Below are 19,720 nucleotides of genomic sequence, written 5' to 3'. Positions count from 1 at the left end.
TTTGTAATTGCCCGTTTCTAGTGGGGGGTGGGGGGTGGGGGTGGGACACCATCCTAGGTAGATCAACAACAACAGCGGAGTGGGAGAATTTGATGTGTTTTATTCTCTCGCATGCAAGGGGTCAAGATGGAGAGCAATGTTTATTATGAAAAGTGAGGTACCCACTGGATTGCTTAGTCAAGCTCTCCAGGGGGGCCCAGGCCTTTGTCCAGGAGCATCTACATGCACTTCTGGGTCAACCTTCCGCTCATTTGTTTTTGGAGGAGGAAGGCACTTCCCCAGAAGGCAAGTTGCTCTTTTGTCCTCAATGGCCTTTTTTTTTTTTTTTTTTTTTAAACTTCCTGCTGATCTTCTACTGTGTGAGTTGCCAGATAATTCTCCTGCGTGGCTCCTGGGGGCCCCCTCAGCCCTTCGTAGACCTCTGTCTTGTTCCCAGAACATCGATCAGAGGAGGCTCCTCACCCTGGTCCTCAGACCAGCGCGCATGGTGGTTGAGCTTCCTGGCACCGCTCAGGAGCCCCCAAAATGCCTCTCCTCCAAACTATAGCCAAGCCACTTGGAAAAAATCGTGCCAGTAACATTTTGTGTTCGATCCGCAGCTGTCCCCTACCTGTGTTGCTCACCATGGAAGAGATGGGGAAGACTGATATCCAGCTGCAGAGACCTATAAAGACTGAGTGGAATCCCCGGTGTGTCCTCTTCACCTATTTCCAAGGGGACATCGGCAGCGTAGTGGACGAACACTTCTCCAGAGCTCTGAGCAATGTCAAGAGCCCCCAGGGATTGAGCCCCTTGAGCCAGAGCACAGATGTGATCCTGAGGAATGGTGAGCATGTTGGGAGGGAGGAGGCTGGAATTTTCGATCAAGGCTACCACGGAAAGACCTGTTCTCCCAAGCCCCTGATGCGCTGACACGTGTGTGTATTTGCAGAAGGCAAGTCACACCGTAAGTGAGAAGCTGCACCCATTTCTTGGAAGTTTAGTGTGAAAATCAACACTGTGTAATCAAGCTAGTTCACCTATTTCGTTCTTTCCTTAATTGCGTTCAATGCTGGGTTCACTGCTTAGTACACAGTTAGGAGCGCCGTGACGGTTCGCTATTATCAGCCTTCATTATTTATTTATTTATTTTAAAGATTTCACTTATTTATTTGTCAGAGAGAGAGAACGCGAGAGCACAAGCAGGGGTGAGGCAGGCAGAGGGAGAAGCAGGCTCCCTGCTGAGCAAGGAGCCCGATGTGGGACTCGACCCCAGGACCCTGGGATCATGACCTAAGCCAAAGGCAGATGCTGATAAATAGATAAATAAATAAGCAAGCATTCTTACATCTCTAAACAATTATTTCAAGATAGCTGTGTCAAAGAGTGCTCATGAAAATACCCAGGTTTGGAGAAAGCTATAAAAATTAAGCTGTCAGGGCTCTAGTAGGACTTTCATAGACCCTAGACATTTCTGACTCTATGGGCCTCTTCCTCAGTACAGCTATGAAAGAGGACATTTTGTGACCCTGCATTGGTATAAACACAACTTTAATCCAGGCTGGATTCATTTTTATGTATTCATTATTTTGTTATATTCATTTTTCTTCTAATTTTAAAAGACGTTAAAACATTTTCATGGGCTCCTAAAAAGTATCTGCGGGCCCTAGGCACTGTACTTGCTGTGCCTCATGGAGAAGTCACCCTGCAAGATGGATGGGAGTCCATTCACCACTTTGAAATGTGCAATAGACCGGGGTCTGCTTGATTTTAAGAATTCTCCGTTGTAGTTGCCCAGCACCCACGTTGAATGCCTGGCCCCCATGGGAGGATGTACATGCCTCCAAATGATTGTCCACTTTGTGCAAAGATGCCAAGTGGGGGGCCATCTGCCGGTGGGGGGAAGATCTCCCCTCTTTTCAGAAGCCATCACTCTGGCTTTGCTCTTTGGACCTGGTTGGGGAGTTGGTGTACATCACCTTTGCAGAATTTACTTCTGTCCTAGAAATTATTTTTCCAGTCAGGTGATGTGATTTTCTGAGACTCTTGGGAGTTAAGCAAACATGTGGAAGGGCGCACGGTAGCAGCAGACACTAAAGGAAACGATGCAGTTTGCAGTTGCAATGGGCACAGTGGGGTGGCTGGAGGGTGGGGCTGTGATGTCCAAAGGTGTGTTGAGTAGTTCAGAGCAAGAGCAAGAATGACTGACTGAGTCATTTGGGGGAATTAATGTGTCATTAAGAGCTGATAAATGGGGTAAGTGGGTTTCAGAGGATCTAATCAGCTCCTTGGAAGAGTCAGAACCCCAAGCTCTTCATGCGTGGACTTCACATGCATGGACTTTGGCTATTTGGCTTTGACTGAGTTGTGAACACGCTGGCCTGGATTCATTATCGTCACTCCCTTGTAAGTGCCATCTACCTACAGTCCCTCACATCCTCTGTCCCGCTTGCCTGATAAAACCCAGCCTGAAATAAAACCAACTCTTGGCCTCTTGCCCCATTTCATAGGAAGACTCAAAAATTACGCCCATGCACCCTTCCTCTTCCTCTACTGCTTTTTGGAACTCCCTCCACTCAGGCTTTCATCCTTATCGCTCCGTAACCACTCTCATCAAGGTTAGCCAGTGACCTCCACTTGCCAAGTCAATGGTCTTTCCCTATCTCCATCTTTTTTTGACTTGTCAGCAACATTGGCTGCAGGTGGTTGCTCCCCCCTCTTAGAAATGCCTCTTTCACTTGGATCCCATAACATCACCTTCTCTTGGTTTTCCTCCTTCCTCCTGGGTTACTACTCCTCAGTCTCTTCTGCTGGACGTGCTCTTCTTTTCAGCTTCTAAATGTTTGGAGGCCCCAGTGTTCGGGTCTTAGACAATTTCTCTATCTACACTCACTCCCTAAGGGATCTCTTCTGTCTCTTGGTCTTAAGTACCATCTATGTCAATTTCAAATGCATTATTTCCAGCCCAGACTGCATCTCAGTCCTGTCTAGCCCGCTGCCTACTTGATCCCTTCACATATCTACTAGGAATCACAAACAATGAGTCTCAGACTGAGCTCTTAATTGCCTCCTCGACCCGCTCTGTCCACCGTCTCCCCATCTCAATATATGGCAGCCGCCTCCTTCCAGTTAACTGAGAGTCATGTTTAACTCCTCTCTTCATCCCCTACCCCATACCCAGTCCTTTGAAACAGTGGCAGTTTTACCTTCACAATATATCCAAGGTCTGATCACGTCTTCCCACCTCTGCCGCTATCGTGTTGGTCCAGGAAGCCGTCATCTCAGCCCAGGATTTTTGCAGTAGCTTCCTGACTGGTCTCCTTGCTTCCACCTTTGCTCCCCTTCCGTCTGTTCTCAAGATAGCTGTCAGAATGATATCACCAGAAGGAAAGTCTCGTCCTATGTCTCTTCTGTTCAGAACCCTCCAGTAGCTTCCTGTCTCACTTGGAAGCAAATACAGAAGTCTTGCATGGGGCCCTGTTTTCATTCTGATTTCATATCCTACCACCCCCACCTCATTTCATCCAATCTAGCCTCCTACTATTCGTAAAACATGCCAAGTACAATCCTGCCTCAGGCCCTTTGCACCTCTCCACCCCCTCCCTGAAATGCTCTTTCCCCCAGATAACTGCATGACTTCCCCCTTTTCTCCATTCAGGTCTCCATCGGAATGTCACCTCTCCAGCCAAGCCCTCTCTGCACAATCTCTTTAAAAAATAGAAACACCCCCCCCCCCCGCGTCACCCTCTGTCTTCTTACACTATTTTATTTTATTTAGCATTTGTTACCACTGGGCATGTTATATATTTATGTGTTTTCTTTCTTGTCTCCCCCCATTCTCTAAACTGAATTCCATGGTAGCAGGGCCTCTGTGTTAACTGCTACTTCCCAAGTCCCTAGCCCCAAGCCTGACACATGGAAGGTGCCCCGTAAATATCACTTGAATGAATGAAATTGTGATTCGCATCATAGGGTACTGATGTCTGCCATGGATGGAGTCACCGAAGAGAGTGCGGTGTGTGGTTTTAGAAACAGCTCCACCATTTATTGACAATGTGGTCTCAGGGCACATCACTTCCTCTGTCTGTGCCTCAGCTCCCTCCTCTCTAAAGCTGAGGATCACTTAACTATAGGAGGGGTCCATGAGGTCGTGCATGGCCACTGACACATAGTGCCATGTAGGTGTTCGTTATGTTTGTGTGGTGGTATGAAAGCTTGACATGTTTTTTGAGTGGTGAGAGTGGGTATGGGGGCCTGCTTTCAAAGCACTAAGATCACAGAGCAGCAAGCACCTCCTGGAAGCCTGCACGTTTTCTAGGGGCTTCTGCCATGTGACAGCTGTATGGTTTCCTATGCCTTCTGACTTCATTCTATTCTGTGATGCTCCTGTGCGTGAAGGGAACTTGGACGTGGCTCTGTTTCTTGCCTAAGCCAACCTTCCGAGGCCAAACAGAGAGACAGCCATCTTCTCTGCCTACCTTCTTGGTTGCATTTACCCTGTGAGAATCTCACGGGTCCCTTGACTGTGACGATGTCTTCCTCACAGAGTGCGGGGCAGGTGGGGCAAATGTTGGTCCAGCTGACTGAGCAAAGGGAGGTCTGTCTTCCTCCAGGCCTCTTATCACGGTTAAGAGTCAAGTTTCTCATAAGCTGTGCTGCCTCACGAGAGGCCCCATGAAAGACCAGTCCCCCAGCAGTTCTCACAAGAGGTGTTATGTGAGAGCCCCACAGCTTCGGAAATGGTGGGAAATCCATAAAGTGGCCTTTCATTACTGCCCGTTAGCAACCTCTCAGGCCCTGCAGGCCAGCCCCAGGCCGCCGAGCCCTGGCTGAACCATGCCCAACAGAACAGGCTCCCATTCATGGGCTCCCGTTACCGACGCGGCCACTTTCTAAGGGCGCTCTGTCAAGCCAAATATGCAAAGCCCAAACACAGAGGCCCATGTGGCTAGGAAATGCCATCGAATTTCCTGGCTGTTTTTCCCAAATCCAAATTATTTTTTTATTTACTTATGTATATTTTATACTGGCTGGACTTTAGAAAAGAAAACACAGGCTGAAGGCATTTTTGAATTATCTCCCTTCTAAAAGGACACTTGAGGATTTCAGAGTAGGTGACCAGAGAAGCTGCGGTAGTTGCCACTTCTGGGGGGCGGGGGGTCAGGGTCCGGATGCACATCCCACCCCACTGAGCTCCCAGAGGTCTTTTGTAGCGAGACTCAAAAGATCATACCTCCTCCTCTCTCCTCTCAACCATAATCCAGTCGGGGTGGGGAGGAAACACTGGTTTGTTTGTTTTGAGTGTGAATAACCATTTGAGAGAGAGTCATGCTAGCTGTTCCTGGCCCTTGTGAACACTGACAACCTCGCGTCTTTCTTTCTGGTGAGGGAGAGGCATCCGCACCAACGCAGAGTGAGGCCCCACTGGACGCTAGACACCATGGGCCAGTGACCAGTCACTTCAGTCCTCAAAAGCCACTGTGATTTCTGAAGGTCAAAGATAGGCAACCTGAATCTGGTGTCAGAAGACAGGAGAGCGGTTACCTCCGGGGAGGTGGGCTCCCCGGGGTGGCGGCCATGTTCTGTTCCTTGATCTGGGTGCTCGTTACCTAGTTTGTGAATACGCCCCCGGTGGCACACTGGCACATTTTCCTGCATGCCTGTTGTATTTCCCAAAGCCACTTTACAAGGGATATTAATGTCCTCACTTCACGGAGGAGGCAACACAGCCCAGCTAGGGTTAAGTGTTGAGATGGGTCACACAGCCTGTGAGTGAGGGCTAGAGGTTGAAACCCAGGTCCATCGGACTCTTTACTAGCCCGCTGTCCTGCCTTTGTAGACCCTGACAACACCCCAGTGAGAGGGCTAATGCCCAGAAGGATGTCGCTAATACTGTTGTCTATGGCTAACAATGATGGAACACGTCCTGTGTGCGGGGCCCTTTGCTGGGGGCTCCCACATGGATTAGCTCATTGAATCCTCACACCAGCTATTGGTTAACCCGCACTGTGCCCATTATCCTGGGGAGGAGACTGAGGCTCAGAGAGCCAAGTGATTTGTCCAAGATCCCACCGCCAGTAAGGGGTGGCTATTTGAGACCAGGCCAGTTTGACTCCGATCCTGAACTCTCAGCCACTTGCAAATACTGCACACGCTCTGTGTTTCATCTTCATTTTCATCCGGATAAAGGCTCTGGGTAGTCGGCAAAAGACTGGGTACCCCGGGGAGGCGACGGTAAAGGAGGGAGTGGGGCCGAGCAGGCCGCCCTAGTGCCCTGGAACGGGACCGGGTCCCGTAAGCTGTCCTGTCCCCGGTGTTGTTTCAACCTCGGCCTAATACAAACAACATCCTCTTTGTTTCTGGGGTGAATGAATAAGAGGCCAGCACCACTAGCCAAGAAGGCAGAGAAGGAAAAGTCAGTGCGTACAGATCGGACAGGCCGAAGGTTGGACTGTCACGGTGCAAGATGTTCAGAGGGTGCTTGGTCTTAACTTCATCATAAAGCAGGATTTGTATTAAAGGCAGCGACAGAGAAAGGGGAGGAGGGCGAGAAGGAAGGATGGGTGGAAGGAAAGCAAGCCATTATGGATTGGTCTTTTACAACTGTGACTCCAATTCAGTGAGTCAAATGGTTTCCTCAGTTTTTACTTTAAAAAAAAAAATAACTTTTTCGGGGCGCCTGGGTGGCTCAGTCGATGAGCATCTGCCTTCGGCTCGGGTCATGGTCCCAGGGTCCTGGGATCGAGCCCCGCATCGGGCTCCCTGCTCCGCGGGAAGCCTGCTTCTCCCTCTCCCGCTGCTGTTCCCCCTGCTTGTGCTCTGTCAAATAAATAAATAAAAAAATCTTAAAAAATATATAACTTTTTCTAATCACAAAAGTACTGTTATTTTTTGAAAATTAGAAAACAAAGATAAGCATTCAGGACATAAGCACACGTGCATCTATGCACACATGCTAAGTTTTACAACGAACGTAACATCATTTTGTACCTAAATGATCTCCCAGGATCATGACCTGAGGCGAAGGCAGCCGCTTAACTGACTGAGCCCCCCCAGGCGCCCCTACAACATCATTTTAATGGCTCCAGAGTATCCTTTTTATAGATGTACCGAATCTATTACAATTTTTGGACATCGGGTTGTTGCTAATTTTTCACTATATTGTAAATATCCTTTTGACGATCCTCGTAGCTACATTTTTTGCACACATCGTTGATTATATCCCTAAATTGTTATAAGGGGAATGACTGGATCAAAGGATGCATTCAAATTGCCCCAAGAGATTTTATGCCCACCTGCCACTGTCCAACCCCAGGAGTGTGTGAGAGCGCCCAGCTCACTGCAATACCGAGAGACGGAGCTGCAAAGGGCACGAGTTTTGGAATCAGCCAGCCAGAGCATTTGCCAACTGCGTGGCCTTAGGCAAGCTGCTCCAAGTCTTTATTTTGTCATCCGGGTCGCTGTGAGGATCACGTGAGCTCATGTGGGCAGAGTGCTAAGCAAAGCGCCTGGCCCATAATAAGTGCTCAGTAAACAAAACTGTTGTGGATTTGCAACCGCTCCTACCCGCCTCTGGTGTATCATTTCCTGGAAATGGATGTGCACTGAGCAATGGCTTCTGAAAATTCTCTTCTGCAACTACTGTCTACACCATCCACCCTCCACATCAGCCCTCAAGTGTTGTTACTGCTGCTGTGGGCTCTTGTGCTCAGCCCAGGACGCGCCCCCCCGCCCCTTCCCGGGCACTCTCTGAGGTTAGGATGGGACTGCGAGGCAGGGTCTAGACGCTCAGAGTTGGGAGTATATGGAATGGAAGCCTTTTGTATTCCTACTAAAAGGAAAATCCAGGCGGCCCCAAGTGTCCTAGAACCCAGATGTTCCTGGACTGGTCTCCATTCATGTAGTCTGGGGTTTGATAAAGCAGCAGTCTTCCCCAGGGCTCCCTCTCTCTCATCTCTAGAGGTAACTAAGAGTGGGGGACCTTGGGTAAGAAAGGGTCACCAGGGTCACTTCTAGCGGTGGCAACAGCCGCTTGAGCCAGTCAGGACTGTGACCTAGAAATGCCTTCAGAGTTCACAGGGTAGGTGAGCGTGGTTGCTGGAAAGAGTGCCCCCCCAAATTCAGGGTCTCCACCCCGTGGGTCACCAACATCCAAGTCTGCTCTGGAAAGATGGCTTTTGCCAGGTCACCCAGGGTCCACTATGGGGTTGCTGTGAATTTGGGATTTGGGACACTGCCTCCCCCCATGCTGCCGTCCAAACTGTGCTCTAGTGCACTCCAGATGGACCTTGGACAGTGGCACACCACCCACTCCCCTGAACATTTCGATCACAAAATTCTGGAAGGCCTAAAAGAAAAGAAAAGAAAAGAAAAGAAAAGAAAATTCTGGAAGGGAAGCAGTTAAAAGAAATATTCAAAAGCCACTGGGGCCCTGCCTTGCCCATTTCAAGCATTCAGCCTCTAGGTCATATGTATGAGATCTGTAAGGCCAGTTCGGATGGAAACTGCCCGCTTGTCGGGCTACACATTGTTTCTAACTTGTGCTCAGAACATGCAGTACCCTTATTGAACGTGAAGCACGCCTAGTGATTATACTAAGTCAGCTTAATCACTCTCTTTGTGCTACACAGTGCCCTGAATCGCTACCAGTCTGTAGATATCAATTTTCAAAAGTAGCATTCATCCCCAAGAACAAATTTTAACGTTTTCATGCCCTTGGTTTCATTAAAAGAAGCCAACCGTCGCCCCCCCCCCCCCCGACTCATTGTGAGCGATGTGAAATGTTGGGTGAATGTCTGTGCCACATAAGTTACGACTTCTTTTGCTCTTCCCGTCTGTATTACATGAAAAGCTATGATGGGAGGGCAGGCGGGGGGCGGCGCTCCAGTGTCACTGTGCAGACCACTCAAGATGCTTTTATCTTGTACAACAACCAGGCAAGTGGAACATTCAGGAGAGCTGGGAGAGACACACGTGGGGCAGGGGAGGTGCGGAGGGGACCAGACAGTCTCTCCAGCCCTCCAATCTTCCTTTGTCTTCACGCCCACACCCCTCCTTCATTATCTTGGATAGATGAGAGGCTCTAGGCTTTAAGCACCATCTGCCAGAGCACTCTCCCTCCGCCTCTCTTGCCTGAGCGGGTGTTGCGAATGGGGAACACATCCATCCATGTCGTGAGCTGCCCTAGACTTTTGGAACACTCAGATTCAGCTGGTACCCTAGGCACAATTAGAAGAGTATCTATGAGACCAAAGGAGACTCCATCCCCCCTTGCTAGTCCACATGAACTTTGCGAGAAGAAACTGAGTCACCGCTTGACCTTGAGCATTTTGCTTTTGCAGGAAGAGATCCAAGCAATCACTCACCGCTCCAGTTCAGATCCCTACTTGACTAACCTGCTTTGCTAACTTGGTCCAGTCTTAGCATCCCCATGCCCCTGATCCCTCTAGAAAATGGGGTTTCGACCCCTAGACTTGTATGAGTGACTTATTAACAGGTGAGCATTAAACCCTTTATAAAATTCTGTGGTGTCCTTCCATTTGGTGTATTCAAACCACGAGCTATAAAATCAAGCCAACCAGCAATGACCAAACACAAATCACCTTTAATCAAGCAATTTTACTTCTAGAAATGTTGCCTTGAGGGGCTCGGTGGACACGGGTGCAAAGATGTTCATCACAGTGTTGTGTATATAACTGAATAATACTGTGCTGGTGCTGGCTCTGTTCATTGCCAGGGGAGGATATTTGTGATCTTTTAATGATGCAAAAGCCGCCTTAAAAATCCCATGTGATGTGAAAACCATGTGGACCTGAATAGAAACAAATCCTAGAAAGAAGTATACCTAAAAGTAGACATTGGTGGTCTCTGGATATTGGAGTCAGAGTGGGGTTTGGTTTTTGTTTGTTTGTTTGTTTTTTTGTTTTACTTTTTCTACACCTTCTTCATGTTAAAAAAAATAGAGTCTGTAGTAACCAGAAAAAAATTAAGCTATTTCCACTTTGAAAACAATAAATACCTAACATGTCTTGTAAATCTTTCCTTCCCAGATAGTGACATGCCTCCAAATCAGTGGCGTTTCTCTTCTCCGTGGACAAAGCCAGAGCCAGAAGCATCTTTTGCATATGGTGCCCCCAACTGCAGTCTCATGACTCCGGATCAGTATCCCCTGTCCCTGGCGGGGAGCCCCTCCATTCAGTCTGATGAGCTGTGGCATTACCCCTCCCTAGGCAACCCCAGCTCCTCAGAGTCTGGCTACTCTCAGGCCTACTCCAGTGGGCACATGGTTCCAGACCCCCAGCCTGAGGGGAAATATGAGCCTTTCCTAAGTCTCCTCCAGCAAGACCGACACCTAGCCCATCCTCAGGAGTCCACGGTGTGGGAAGATTGCAGCTCTGCCCAGGTCGCCAGAAGTGTGGGATTGCTCTGTGACTTGCCTCCCAGCTCAGCCCGTGGTAAGGAAATGCCTCCAGGTACCTGGAGGACCGCCTCTGATTGGTTGTAGTTGAGAGGGGGTTGGCAATGAGATGGGGTGCTAAGGCTAATTGCTCCCTCTTCAGACACGGGGCTTCTGAGGGTTGGAATGTTCTGCTTCAATGTTCCATAGATCTTCACTAAGCTTCATCAACATTCACAGATTAATGATTCAGGGTTACATAGATAGCCAGCCAGATGGACTTGGCCCCAAATGGTCACCCCAGTCTGCTGACTTGGACTTACACTAGAAAAACGATTTAGGCTGCTGCCTAAAATCGCAGCGTCCTGCATTCACCTCGCCGTCAGACACCAAATAATCCACTTGTAAAACAGAACTCTCCGACATACCTACAGGCTCAAAACTCTATCCTCTAAACAGGTTGGCAACTTGCAGTGATGCCAGGTTCCTGGGCAGAAACAAGGGCAATCGATACCAACCGTCTGCTCCAAACATTAAAATTCAAAGTCGCTGTAGAAGCTGTCCCACAGCTGCCTGGAGACCGCCACGGCTCGGTCTCCCTTGGGTGTCTGCACCCAGGCCACCACCCCGCCCCCTGAACTAAAACCCCCTTAAGGCTCATTCACTTCTTCATTCACTCATTCGCCCAACAAATATTTAATCAGTGCCTACTAGATGCCAAATGCCTACCAAAGAACAAGACTCCCTTCTTTGTAAAGGCTCGGGGAGAATTGGCCTGAAGTATACTTTCACCAACAGAACAACCCAATCTGCTACAAGATTTGCCTTTCATATGAAACATTGGTAATAATATATATATTTTATGGTTTCATGGGGCCAAATCCACATCCTCTGGCATTCTGTACTCGACAGATTTTCTTTTACAACCCCCTAGTCCATACATGTCTATAGTTCTAGTGTTCTATGCCTGAAAGAAATTGCTAGACGTTGCCTTTACTCGGAACTAACTATACAGTACACAAAGGGCCTGTTCAGCATAGCCTACCTAAGTCAGGCACTGTGTTCCAGCCTAATGTCAAAAACAAATTTCTCATTAAAATACCACTCTATCATTTCCAGAGTTTGATTAGGAATGTACTTCAAGAGTAAATCATAAAAATGTCATGCATGGGAAACCCATGAAAATTCCCTCTCCTGTACTCTTTTTCAAAAATTTGTTCCTGCTGGATTCAGAGGAAAAATTAGGCCAACTGTGTTCGCATACACACAGCAGTTAGTTAGAACACAGATGGCTCAAATCCTCACCTCCCAAACATAACAACTATACAGTTCAAACCCAATTCAGCAAATACTTAGTGAACATCTACTATACGCCAGGCACATCATGGCAAAATTATGATGCAAGCATGATCCTATTTCTGAAACCTCTAGACACATTATTACATGTCTATCACCAAGTCTGACTACTGAAAACTTCACGCTCTCCTACTAACATGGACGTCAGTTGTATTCATTGGCCTGATGGTCTAGGATCTGTTGGGGAAGTCAGGAACATTGCCTGTAAGATGGGAACAAGACCCCAAGGTACCTTAAAAACAGAAACGTCTCTGTTTTTGTAACATCTGATAAGAGAAAACGTGCTCGGGGTTTATAAACTGAGGGGCAGGGGGCGCCTCGGTGGTGGCTCAGTGGGTTAAGCGTCGGCCTTCAGCTCAGATCATGATCCCAGGGTCCTGGGATTGAGGGCCCCCCCCCCCCGAGTCTGGTTCTACACTCAGCAGGGAGTCTGCTCCTCCCTCTGCTTCTGCCCCTCCCCCTGCTCATGCTCTCTCTCTCTCTCTCTCTCTCTGACAAACAAATAACCTTTAAAAATAAACTGAGGGGCAGACCATTTGGAGTCCCTGGAGATTTCTAATCATGTGTTCTTCCTTTCTAGATAAGAAAATATATTTCCCCCCAGATGGTGGACCTGCCAGTGCCAACCTTGCAAGTGAAAGTCGGTATCAGGTTCTGCCTTAGATACTTTGTCCCTACAGCTTGGGAATAAAACTTGGGGAGAAGCTCATAGTGTGAAAACCAGGCTCTTCAATTGATAAGACCTCGATTTCTGTTACTTAGTATTTTCATGGCTGGAATTTGTTTCATCTTAGTCTCAAAGAGCCCATGTACTTTGTGCCTTGTAAAATGTCTTGACCATTTTTTTTTAAACCATTTTCTTATTTTGCTATCCGAGCAGCTCTATTGCGTTCTCTTACCCGAGCTAGATTTAACCCAGATGACTCAGCGAAATGAGCAAATTCATGAGGATTAGTTTGCTTGTCCCAGATGTTTAGTTTTCAGCCTAGAACATAGGGCTACCCCAGGACTCTGAGGCCCAGGAAAATGTCACCTGAGGCTAAGGGCCAGGACTCTGGGCTCCACGCTCAATTCAGAAAGTGTCAGTAGTAACTTCCAAATGGGAACGATATGGGTCTGGGGGGGAAAGGCATGAGGCTCTTTATGGCCTGGCTTCTAATCCGGGCTCATGACTTACTAGCTTCAGAAACTTGGGCACATTTCTTAACCTCTCCGCTCTTCAGTTGGCTCATTTGTGAAATGAGGATTAAGATAGGGTGGCCCCCCCAATAGAGTTTCTATGAAGATTAAAATGAAATAATATATGTAAATGCTTAGGATCTAGAATGTTAGCTCCTTGAGGGCCAAGACTTTGAGGGGTGTATACCCACATCCCAGCATCTGCAACAGAGCCCGGCACAGAGGGGAATACATATTTGTTGAGTGGATGGATGAGAGAGTGCTGGAAACAATAGAATGGTGAAGAAGGAAATAGTAAAAATACATTGCCGACACAGTACAGATTCTTTTGTTTGAAGCCTTTGTGTAAGACAGACTAACGGACAAGCCATAAGCTCCCTTGGTGATTAATTGGCCATGCCCAAATGAGGAGATGGATTTAGGGCTGGTTCAAGAGCTTTAGCGTGGCGGAGTCAGGCTTCACATCAATCTCTACCCAAGAGGATGAGTTCTGCTGGCCTACTAATTAATGAAAGTCAGGATTATAAAGTCTCCTCTAAGTACTTGTTAATAGTTTGTACATTTTTTAATGTTAAGCCTTAGAATTACTGAAAACTTGATGCTTTAAATAGTTCCTTTAAAAGGCGAAAAAAATAACAGCAACACGTACGGGTGGGGACTATGAGCCGGATCCCACACATGCCGTCCTGCTCGGTGCCCACAGTGACCTTGTGAATTGTGTATGTGCATATCTTTGGTGCCTTACACAACAGGTCTTCAGGGAATAGGGATTGAACGAATGCATAAATATTCTCATTTTGTACATGAGGAGACGGAGTCTCGAACAGGCGACAAGACTTGCCTTAAGATCACCCAGCATCAGGTGGCAAGGGGTATTCCTCTCTTTGCTCTCAGTCTTAAAGCCATCCTCAATCATAAATGACAATACACATTAATCCTGAGAAACAATTCCAAGTTAAATCAAGTGTACCGTAGTGAGAGTTGGCAATTGGTAGGATCGTTTCAGGGCATATGGGTTCACGGTCTATCCGTGGCCAGGACACCGTCCTAGAATAAGGGTAATATGGGACAGCGGGCACGGGAACCCTATTACCTTGGGCAAAGGGCAAGGGGATGGACTCCCCGAGCCGAGACTAGTTGAGGGGAGATGGGGAGTGGGTACCCGGCTATGCCAACTGTCCCAAGTCAGCTCTCCTGCCACTGTGGCTCTGGACAGAGGGAGGCAGCAGGGCACGGGCACTGCTGGGCACGGCCACTTCCGGGCACCCCAGCAAAGTCCCTGCTCCTCAGCACACCACCAGGCTCCCAGTCTTGGCTGATGGTGAAGACCACGGGGGAGCTTGAAATGCACAGATTCCACGTCCTCACTTCCGGTAGATTTGGCATGGAACTCCATTGCCTCTAAACGTTTGACTCTTTGTATATTTTGTATGAACCTGGTTTCCAAGTGAACTCGATGAACGTTTCAGTAGGAATTTCAGTAGTTCTGAAAGGTTTCCTGTGTGAGGCCCCAGATAAAGATTGGTCAAAGGAAAGAAGGAAGGTCAAGTCTCCTCCTGCCCCTCCAATATGGGCCCAGTCCCCTCCTGCTGGCCGAGGCAAATTACTTAACCTCTCTAAACCTCCCTCAGCAACTTTTCCTCTCCCCCCATCCATCACGCTCACCCGCCAAAACCTCCATCCCGGATGAACTTCACTGTCTCCCTTCTGTGCATCACGCTAACCAAACAGCACTCAGGAAAATCACCCCACCCCGCTGTTTCTACTTGCGACTCCTGACCTCAAACTTCAGCTGTGCACTCAGGAAGCTGATGACTCCATACTTGCCCACTTTTCGACCCCCAGATTTGCACTCTCAGCTGAGGCTCTTGCCCCAGAGTTGATGGAGAAAACAGAGGTCATCTGCTCGGCGAGGTGCCTGCTTCTACCTCTCCCTCTCCTCCCAACTCCTGCTCTCTCTCACTATCTCTGTCTCTCTCTCAAATAAATAAAATAAAATCTTAAAAAAAAGATTTTATTTATTTGACAGAGATAGACAGCAAGAGAGGGAACACAAGCAGGGGGAGTGGCAGAGGGAGAAGCAGGCTTCCCGCGGATCGGGGAGCCCGATGCGGGGCTCGATCCCAGGACCCTGGGACCATGACCTGAGCCGAGGGCAGGCGCTTAACGGCTGAGCCACCCAGGCGCCCCCGTTTTTAAAGATTTTATTTATTTATTTGAGAGAGAGAAAGAGAGCAAGGGAAGGAGCAGAGGGAGAGGGACAAGCAGACTCCACGCTGAGCGCGGAGCCCGATGGGGGGGCGCTCCATCCCACGACCCTGAGGGTATTTGCAAGTGAGTGACTGTAACAAGGGAGCCTGGTCTCTGAGCTGCACAAAGGGAAAGGAGGCCAATGGGGGAAGACGGGTAGTGGAGGCTGATGGACTGGAGGATTAGGTTATGGAAACATGTAGTGCGAAGACTACTTAGGCCAATGACATGGGAGGTAGTGGGTGGAGAGTAGATGTTTGAAATTGAAATGGCAAGGGTGCCGCCTGTGTAGGCGATGACAGAGTCTAGCTGTCTGGCCATAGGAATGGCTGGCTGAGGTGGAAGGAAGTAAAAGGTCATTAGAGATGAGGAGAATGATAAGATTCACGGAAGTGAAGCAAAATAAGAACCAGTAGCTACCTACAAGGCAGGTGCTATTTTTATCCTCATTCACAGGATGGGAAAATTGAGGTTTAGGGAGGTTAAGTAATTTGCCCAAAGTCAAGGTGAGTGAGTGCCAGAGTCTGCTTTCTCTGACTTCCAAGTCCTTATCTTCCCTACAATGCCAACTCTATTCTACTACATATGAAGACAGTGCCTCTTTTTAAAATATATATAAAGATTTTATTTATTTGAGAGAGAGAGAGTGTGTGTACGTGTTGGGGGAAGGGGCAGTAAGAGAGGGAGAGAGAGAGAGAGAAGCTCAAGCGGATTCTCTGTGAGCACTGGGCTCGCTCTCACGACCCTGAGATCATGACCTGAGCCAAAACCAAGCGTCGGATGCTTAACTGACTGAGCCACCCAGGCGCCCCAAAGACATGCCTCTTTAACAAAAGAGTAGCTAACATCTATTGAGCATATATGTGCCAGGCACTGTTTGAAGTGTTTTCCGTGTGTTTAATTCACTTGCTCCTTTCCAGAATCTTGGGAGGTAGGTTGCATTAGTGGCCTCGTTGAACAGATGAGAATGTGGGGCTCAGATAGGCTAGGTAGCTCGCCTGAGGTCACACAACGAGGCAGCGGAGGAGTCAGGATTCAAACCGCTTCTTCCTCATCACGCTTATCCTGTTTTTCAGAAAGCCAGTCTCCAGAGCGAAGAAATGTGTTCTTTTATTGAACCTCAGTCCGAAGAAGAGAATTCCTTTTTCCAAACCTGCTCGTGATTTTCTACTGTGAATCTAGAGGGTCTAGAGACTGCACCGTCCTTTTTTCTCTTTCCGTCACTAAAGAGCATTGCGCCAGGAGCACGTTGCTGTTCCCCGCAAAATCTGACACTTCTCTTCCTTGGCACCTGCGCCCTGTGGCAGGAGTTTTCCAACTTGAGTGACTCACCGGCACGTGAAATGGTTAAAAGAGCAGTTCAGGGATGGGAACCATAGAGGCCCCCCCACTGCCTGCTTCTCCCACCTTCCCTGCACCTGCTGCCCTCCTACTTAGAAATCAGTCCCCTTAACCCTCTACCAGCAGGGTCTTTCAAACCAAGACACCATATGGTGTGCTATGGGGTTGTCCCACTTTGCCAACTGAATGGAGGAGATACCAGGAGTGGCCTGAAGCTGTCTAGCCTTAACCCAGACTCTGGCCAGCCGGCCTCATGCTTCTACCAAAGGCAAAATGAAAATGGGGTGGGCAAGACCCATGGAGGAAGTTGAGGCTGGGCATTCCCTGCATCCTCAGAGTCTAGAAGGAAGCTGAAAAGGTTCGGGAAGCCTCTCATGAATGAAGTCCTTTCGCTTGGAATTTTTGACTCCTCAGTTCTAAAAAAAAAAAAAAAAAATGATTCCAAATGGAGTTGCTGAGGAATCTGAGAACTAACTTACTGGAAATTAGTTAGCCGACTGCCGCATCCCAGGCTGGGCCTAGACTAAGTTCTGTGCCAAGAGCATTTCTTAGTTGCGGCTCCATGAGTTTCTTTCTGCCCTCACTTTGAGGATGAGGACTCTGGCATCTGACCCCCCCCATAGGTGTTCAGCTGGACCTTGGTGACATCTTCCAGCCTTCCACAGGGGCCCACCTGGCTTCCACAAACAATGAAGGCTTCCCTTTAGCTCTTTCACTGTTAGTGACATCTGGGAACCATTAGCTCTTTTCAGCACAGAGCCTTTGGGGCCACCCATGTGGATAGCCACCGCATCTTAGATGTGGCAGCAGGACCTCCCCACAGATTGTTCCAGATAAAATGACAAATTTCTTCAAACTCCTTCATGTCTCTAATCTAGTAGAAAAACTTGTGGCCAGTGTGAGCTTGGTGCTTAGCCCGTGACAACCCCAGAGACCCCTGCTGTCAATGTTCACCATCCATGCAGCACCCCTCCCCCCACTTGCCCCTGTGTAATAGCTCGGAGGGTGGACAATAAAATGACTTTTTTGGGTTATGCTCTTTGTTCCAAATTCTTTCACATCATGATCTCATGCCGCCTTCCCAGCAACCCTGGGCCTGGCATTACCTCCATGTAATACATGTGGGTACTGAGGCTTGGTAAATGACCTGCCCAAGGTCTCCCCACCATACTACTTAACAAAGGTTAACATTGGCCTGGCTCTTCGATCTTTGTCCTCCCATCTGCTGCGTAAATAAAGACCACAGCTCTTGCATGAGTGAATCCATGACCGTGGCAGTTTATTATTATTTTTTAAAGATTTTTATTAGAGACACAGCGAGAGAGGGAACACAAGCAGGGGGAGTGGGAGAGGGAGAAGCAGGCTTCCCGCCGAGCAGGGAGCCTGATGCGGGGCTCGATCCCAGGACGCTGGGATCATGACCCGAGCCGAAGGCAGACGCTTAACGACTGAGCCGCCCAGGTACCCCTATTTATTTATTTATCTTAAAGATTTTATTTATTCGTCAGAGAGCACAAGCAGGGGGAGTGGCAGGCAGAGGGAGAAGCAGGATCCCTGCTGAGGAAGGTACCCGATGCTGGATGATGTGCTGGAAGATGCGGGGCCCTGGGATCATGACCTGAGCTGAAGGCAGATGCTTAACAGACTGAGCCACCCAGGCATCCCGACCTTGGCAGTTTAACATAGTAACGGTCTCAAGACTACAGTTTTTCCAGTGTGTTACATAGGTTTCCTAGATTAGTGAGAGAAAAGATACTTGGCTATTAAGTTTCTCTCGGAGTCATTTACCTTCTAAAGCCATGTTCTTTTTTAGGTGATGGTTGGGGAAATTCAGGGTGGGGGCTGATTCTAGCACTTGTGATGCTTAATTATACAAGTGTGTGTTTCTCTTGGCTCACGCTAGAAAGATTCATCTGTGCTCAAAGATGATAAGTACCATCAGGATTGAACTCTTAATATGCTATTTAGGGAAAAAGAAATGATTCCAAGAAGGCTGGCATCTTCTGCAGCCTGGTAAAATCTGGTAACATTTCCTTGCAGATTCCGAAGCTCGCCCTTGAATAAAGCTGAAAGCCGTAATCTGTTTTCCCACTGTAATAAAGAGGGAAGACAAGGCCTCCTGCCTCTGAGAGGCCCCTGCCCCTCTGACATACACCAGTAAATCCCCACCCAGATCAACTCCTACTCAATCCTAGACTTAGACTTGTGCCTTTCTATACACATCCTTTCCTTTCCCACCTCACTTCCAAAAAAGCTAACTCGAAAAGCATTTCTTTGACTCACCTTGGCAATTTACTCTCAGAATTACAAATTCACACTCAAAGGTGGGGTAGCTGGCCCTGTGTGTTGTCTGTGGTTTCATCTACACTCCTAGTTGATAATCTTGTGAGATGCTAGTTTGGAGGTGAGGGGTGTAGAATTAGCAGATGGATCAAGGTTTGAACCTGGGAAGTCGGAGCCTAGGGCTAGAGTCCACAAACCTCATTCACATCTTTAGCTACAATTTTGGGAAATGGGCAAGTGACCTGATTGACTCACCAGCTGCCGCCCCTCCCCCCCCAACACATGCCCATTCCTGAACTTGACAGCCGGGAAGATTGGAAATTGCTTAAAATGGGAAACTCCCGCACTTGAATGATGCCTGTACCGAAAAAGCAAGAAAAAGGTGACAACTTCCTTTTTCTAGTAGCAAAAACCATCTTAAGAATTCCAAGTCAGAGGGGTGCCTAGCTGGCCCAGTTGGAAGAGCCTGTGATTCTTGATCTAGGGTCATGAGTTGGAGCCCCATGTTGGGTGTAGAGATTACTTGAAAAAATAATAAAAAAAATTTTTTAAAGATTTATTTATTTGACAGAGAGAGACACAGTGGAGAGAGGGAACACAAGCAGGGGGAGTGGGAGAGGGAGAAGCAGGCCTCCCGCGGAGCAGGGAGCCGGATGCGGGGCTCGATTCCAGGACTCTGGGATCACGACCGGAGCTGAAGGCAGATGCTTAACAACTGAGTCACCCAGGCGCCCCCCAAAAATAATAAAATCTTTAAAAAAAAAGAATTCTAAGTAAGAATGTTGTTTGCAGATCCAACTGAGACTGGTGTTGGAGCACTTTTCCATTCTACAAATCAGCATCACAGGTAGTACTGGAAATAAAGTCATCCCTCCACAAATCAATGCTAACTAGAATATAACCGTTCTCTCTCTCCCATAAAAACGATTTCTGCCC

The 19,720-nt window shown here is 48.1% G+C and overlaps 1 protein-coding gene across 3 annotated transcripts in view; it reads left to right on the top strand.

Moving 5' to 3' along the window:
* Positions 1–17,524, top strand: part of VGLL1 (vestigial like family member 1) — a 28,551-nt gene extending 11,027 nt beyond the window's left edge. For 2 of the 3 annotated variants that reach the window (XM_027608676.2, XM_027608675.2), the window contains exons 2-5: positions 600–826; positions 10,029–10,433; positions 12,312–12,371; positions 16,237–17,524. In XM_027608676.2, coding sequence (XP_027464477.1) covers positions 625–826; positions 10,029–10,433; positions 12,312–12,371; positions 16,237–16,277 — 708 coding nt within the window. In that variant the 5' untranslated portion in view covers positions 600–624 and the 3' untranslated portion in view covers positions 16,278–17,524. The remainder of the gene's footprint in view (positions 1–599; positions 827–10,028; positions 10,434–12,311; positions 12,372–16,236) is intronic. The other variant, XM_027608677.2, reaches the window with a different exon arrangement.
* Positions 17,525–19,720: the final 2,196 nt, after the last annotated feature.

Source organism: Zalophus californianus, chromosome X (assembly GCF_009762305.2).
Source record: "Zalophus californianus isolate mZalCal1 chromosome X, mZalCal1.pri.v2, whole genome shotgun sequence".
NCBI classification, from domain to species: Eukaryota; Metazoa; Chordata; class Mammalia; order Carnivora; family Otariidae; genus Zalophus; species Zalophus californianus.
This window is presented reverse-complemented; position numbering and strand designations above follow the sequence as displayed.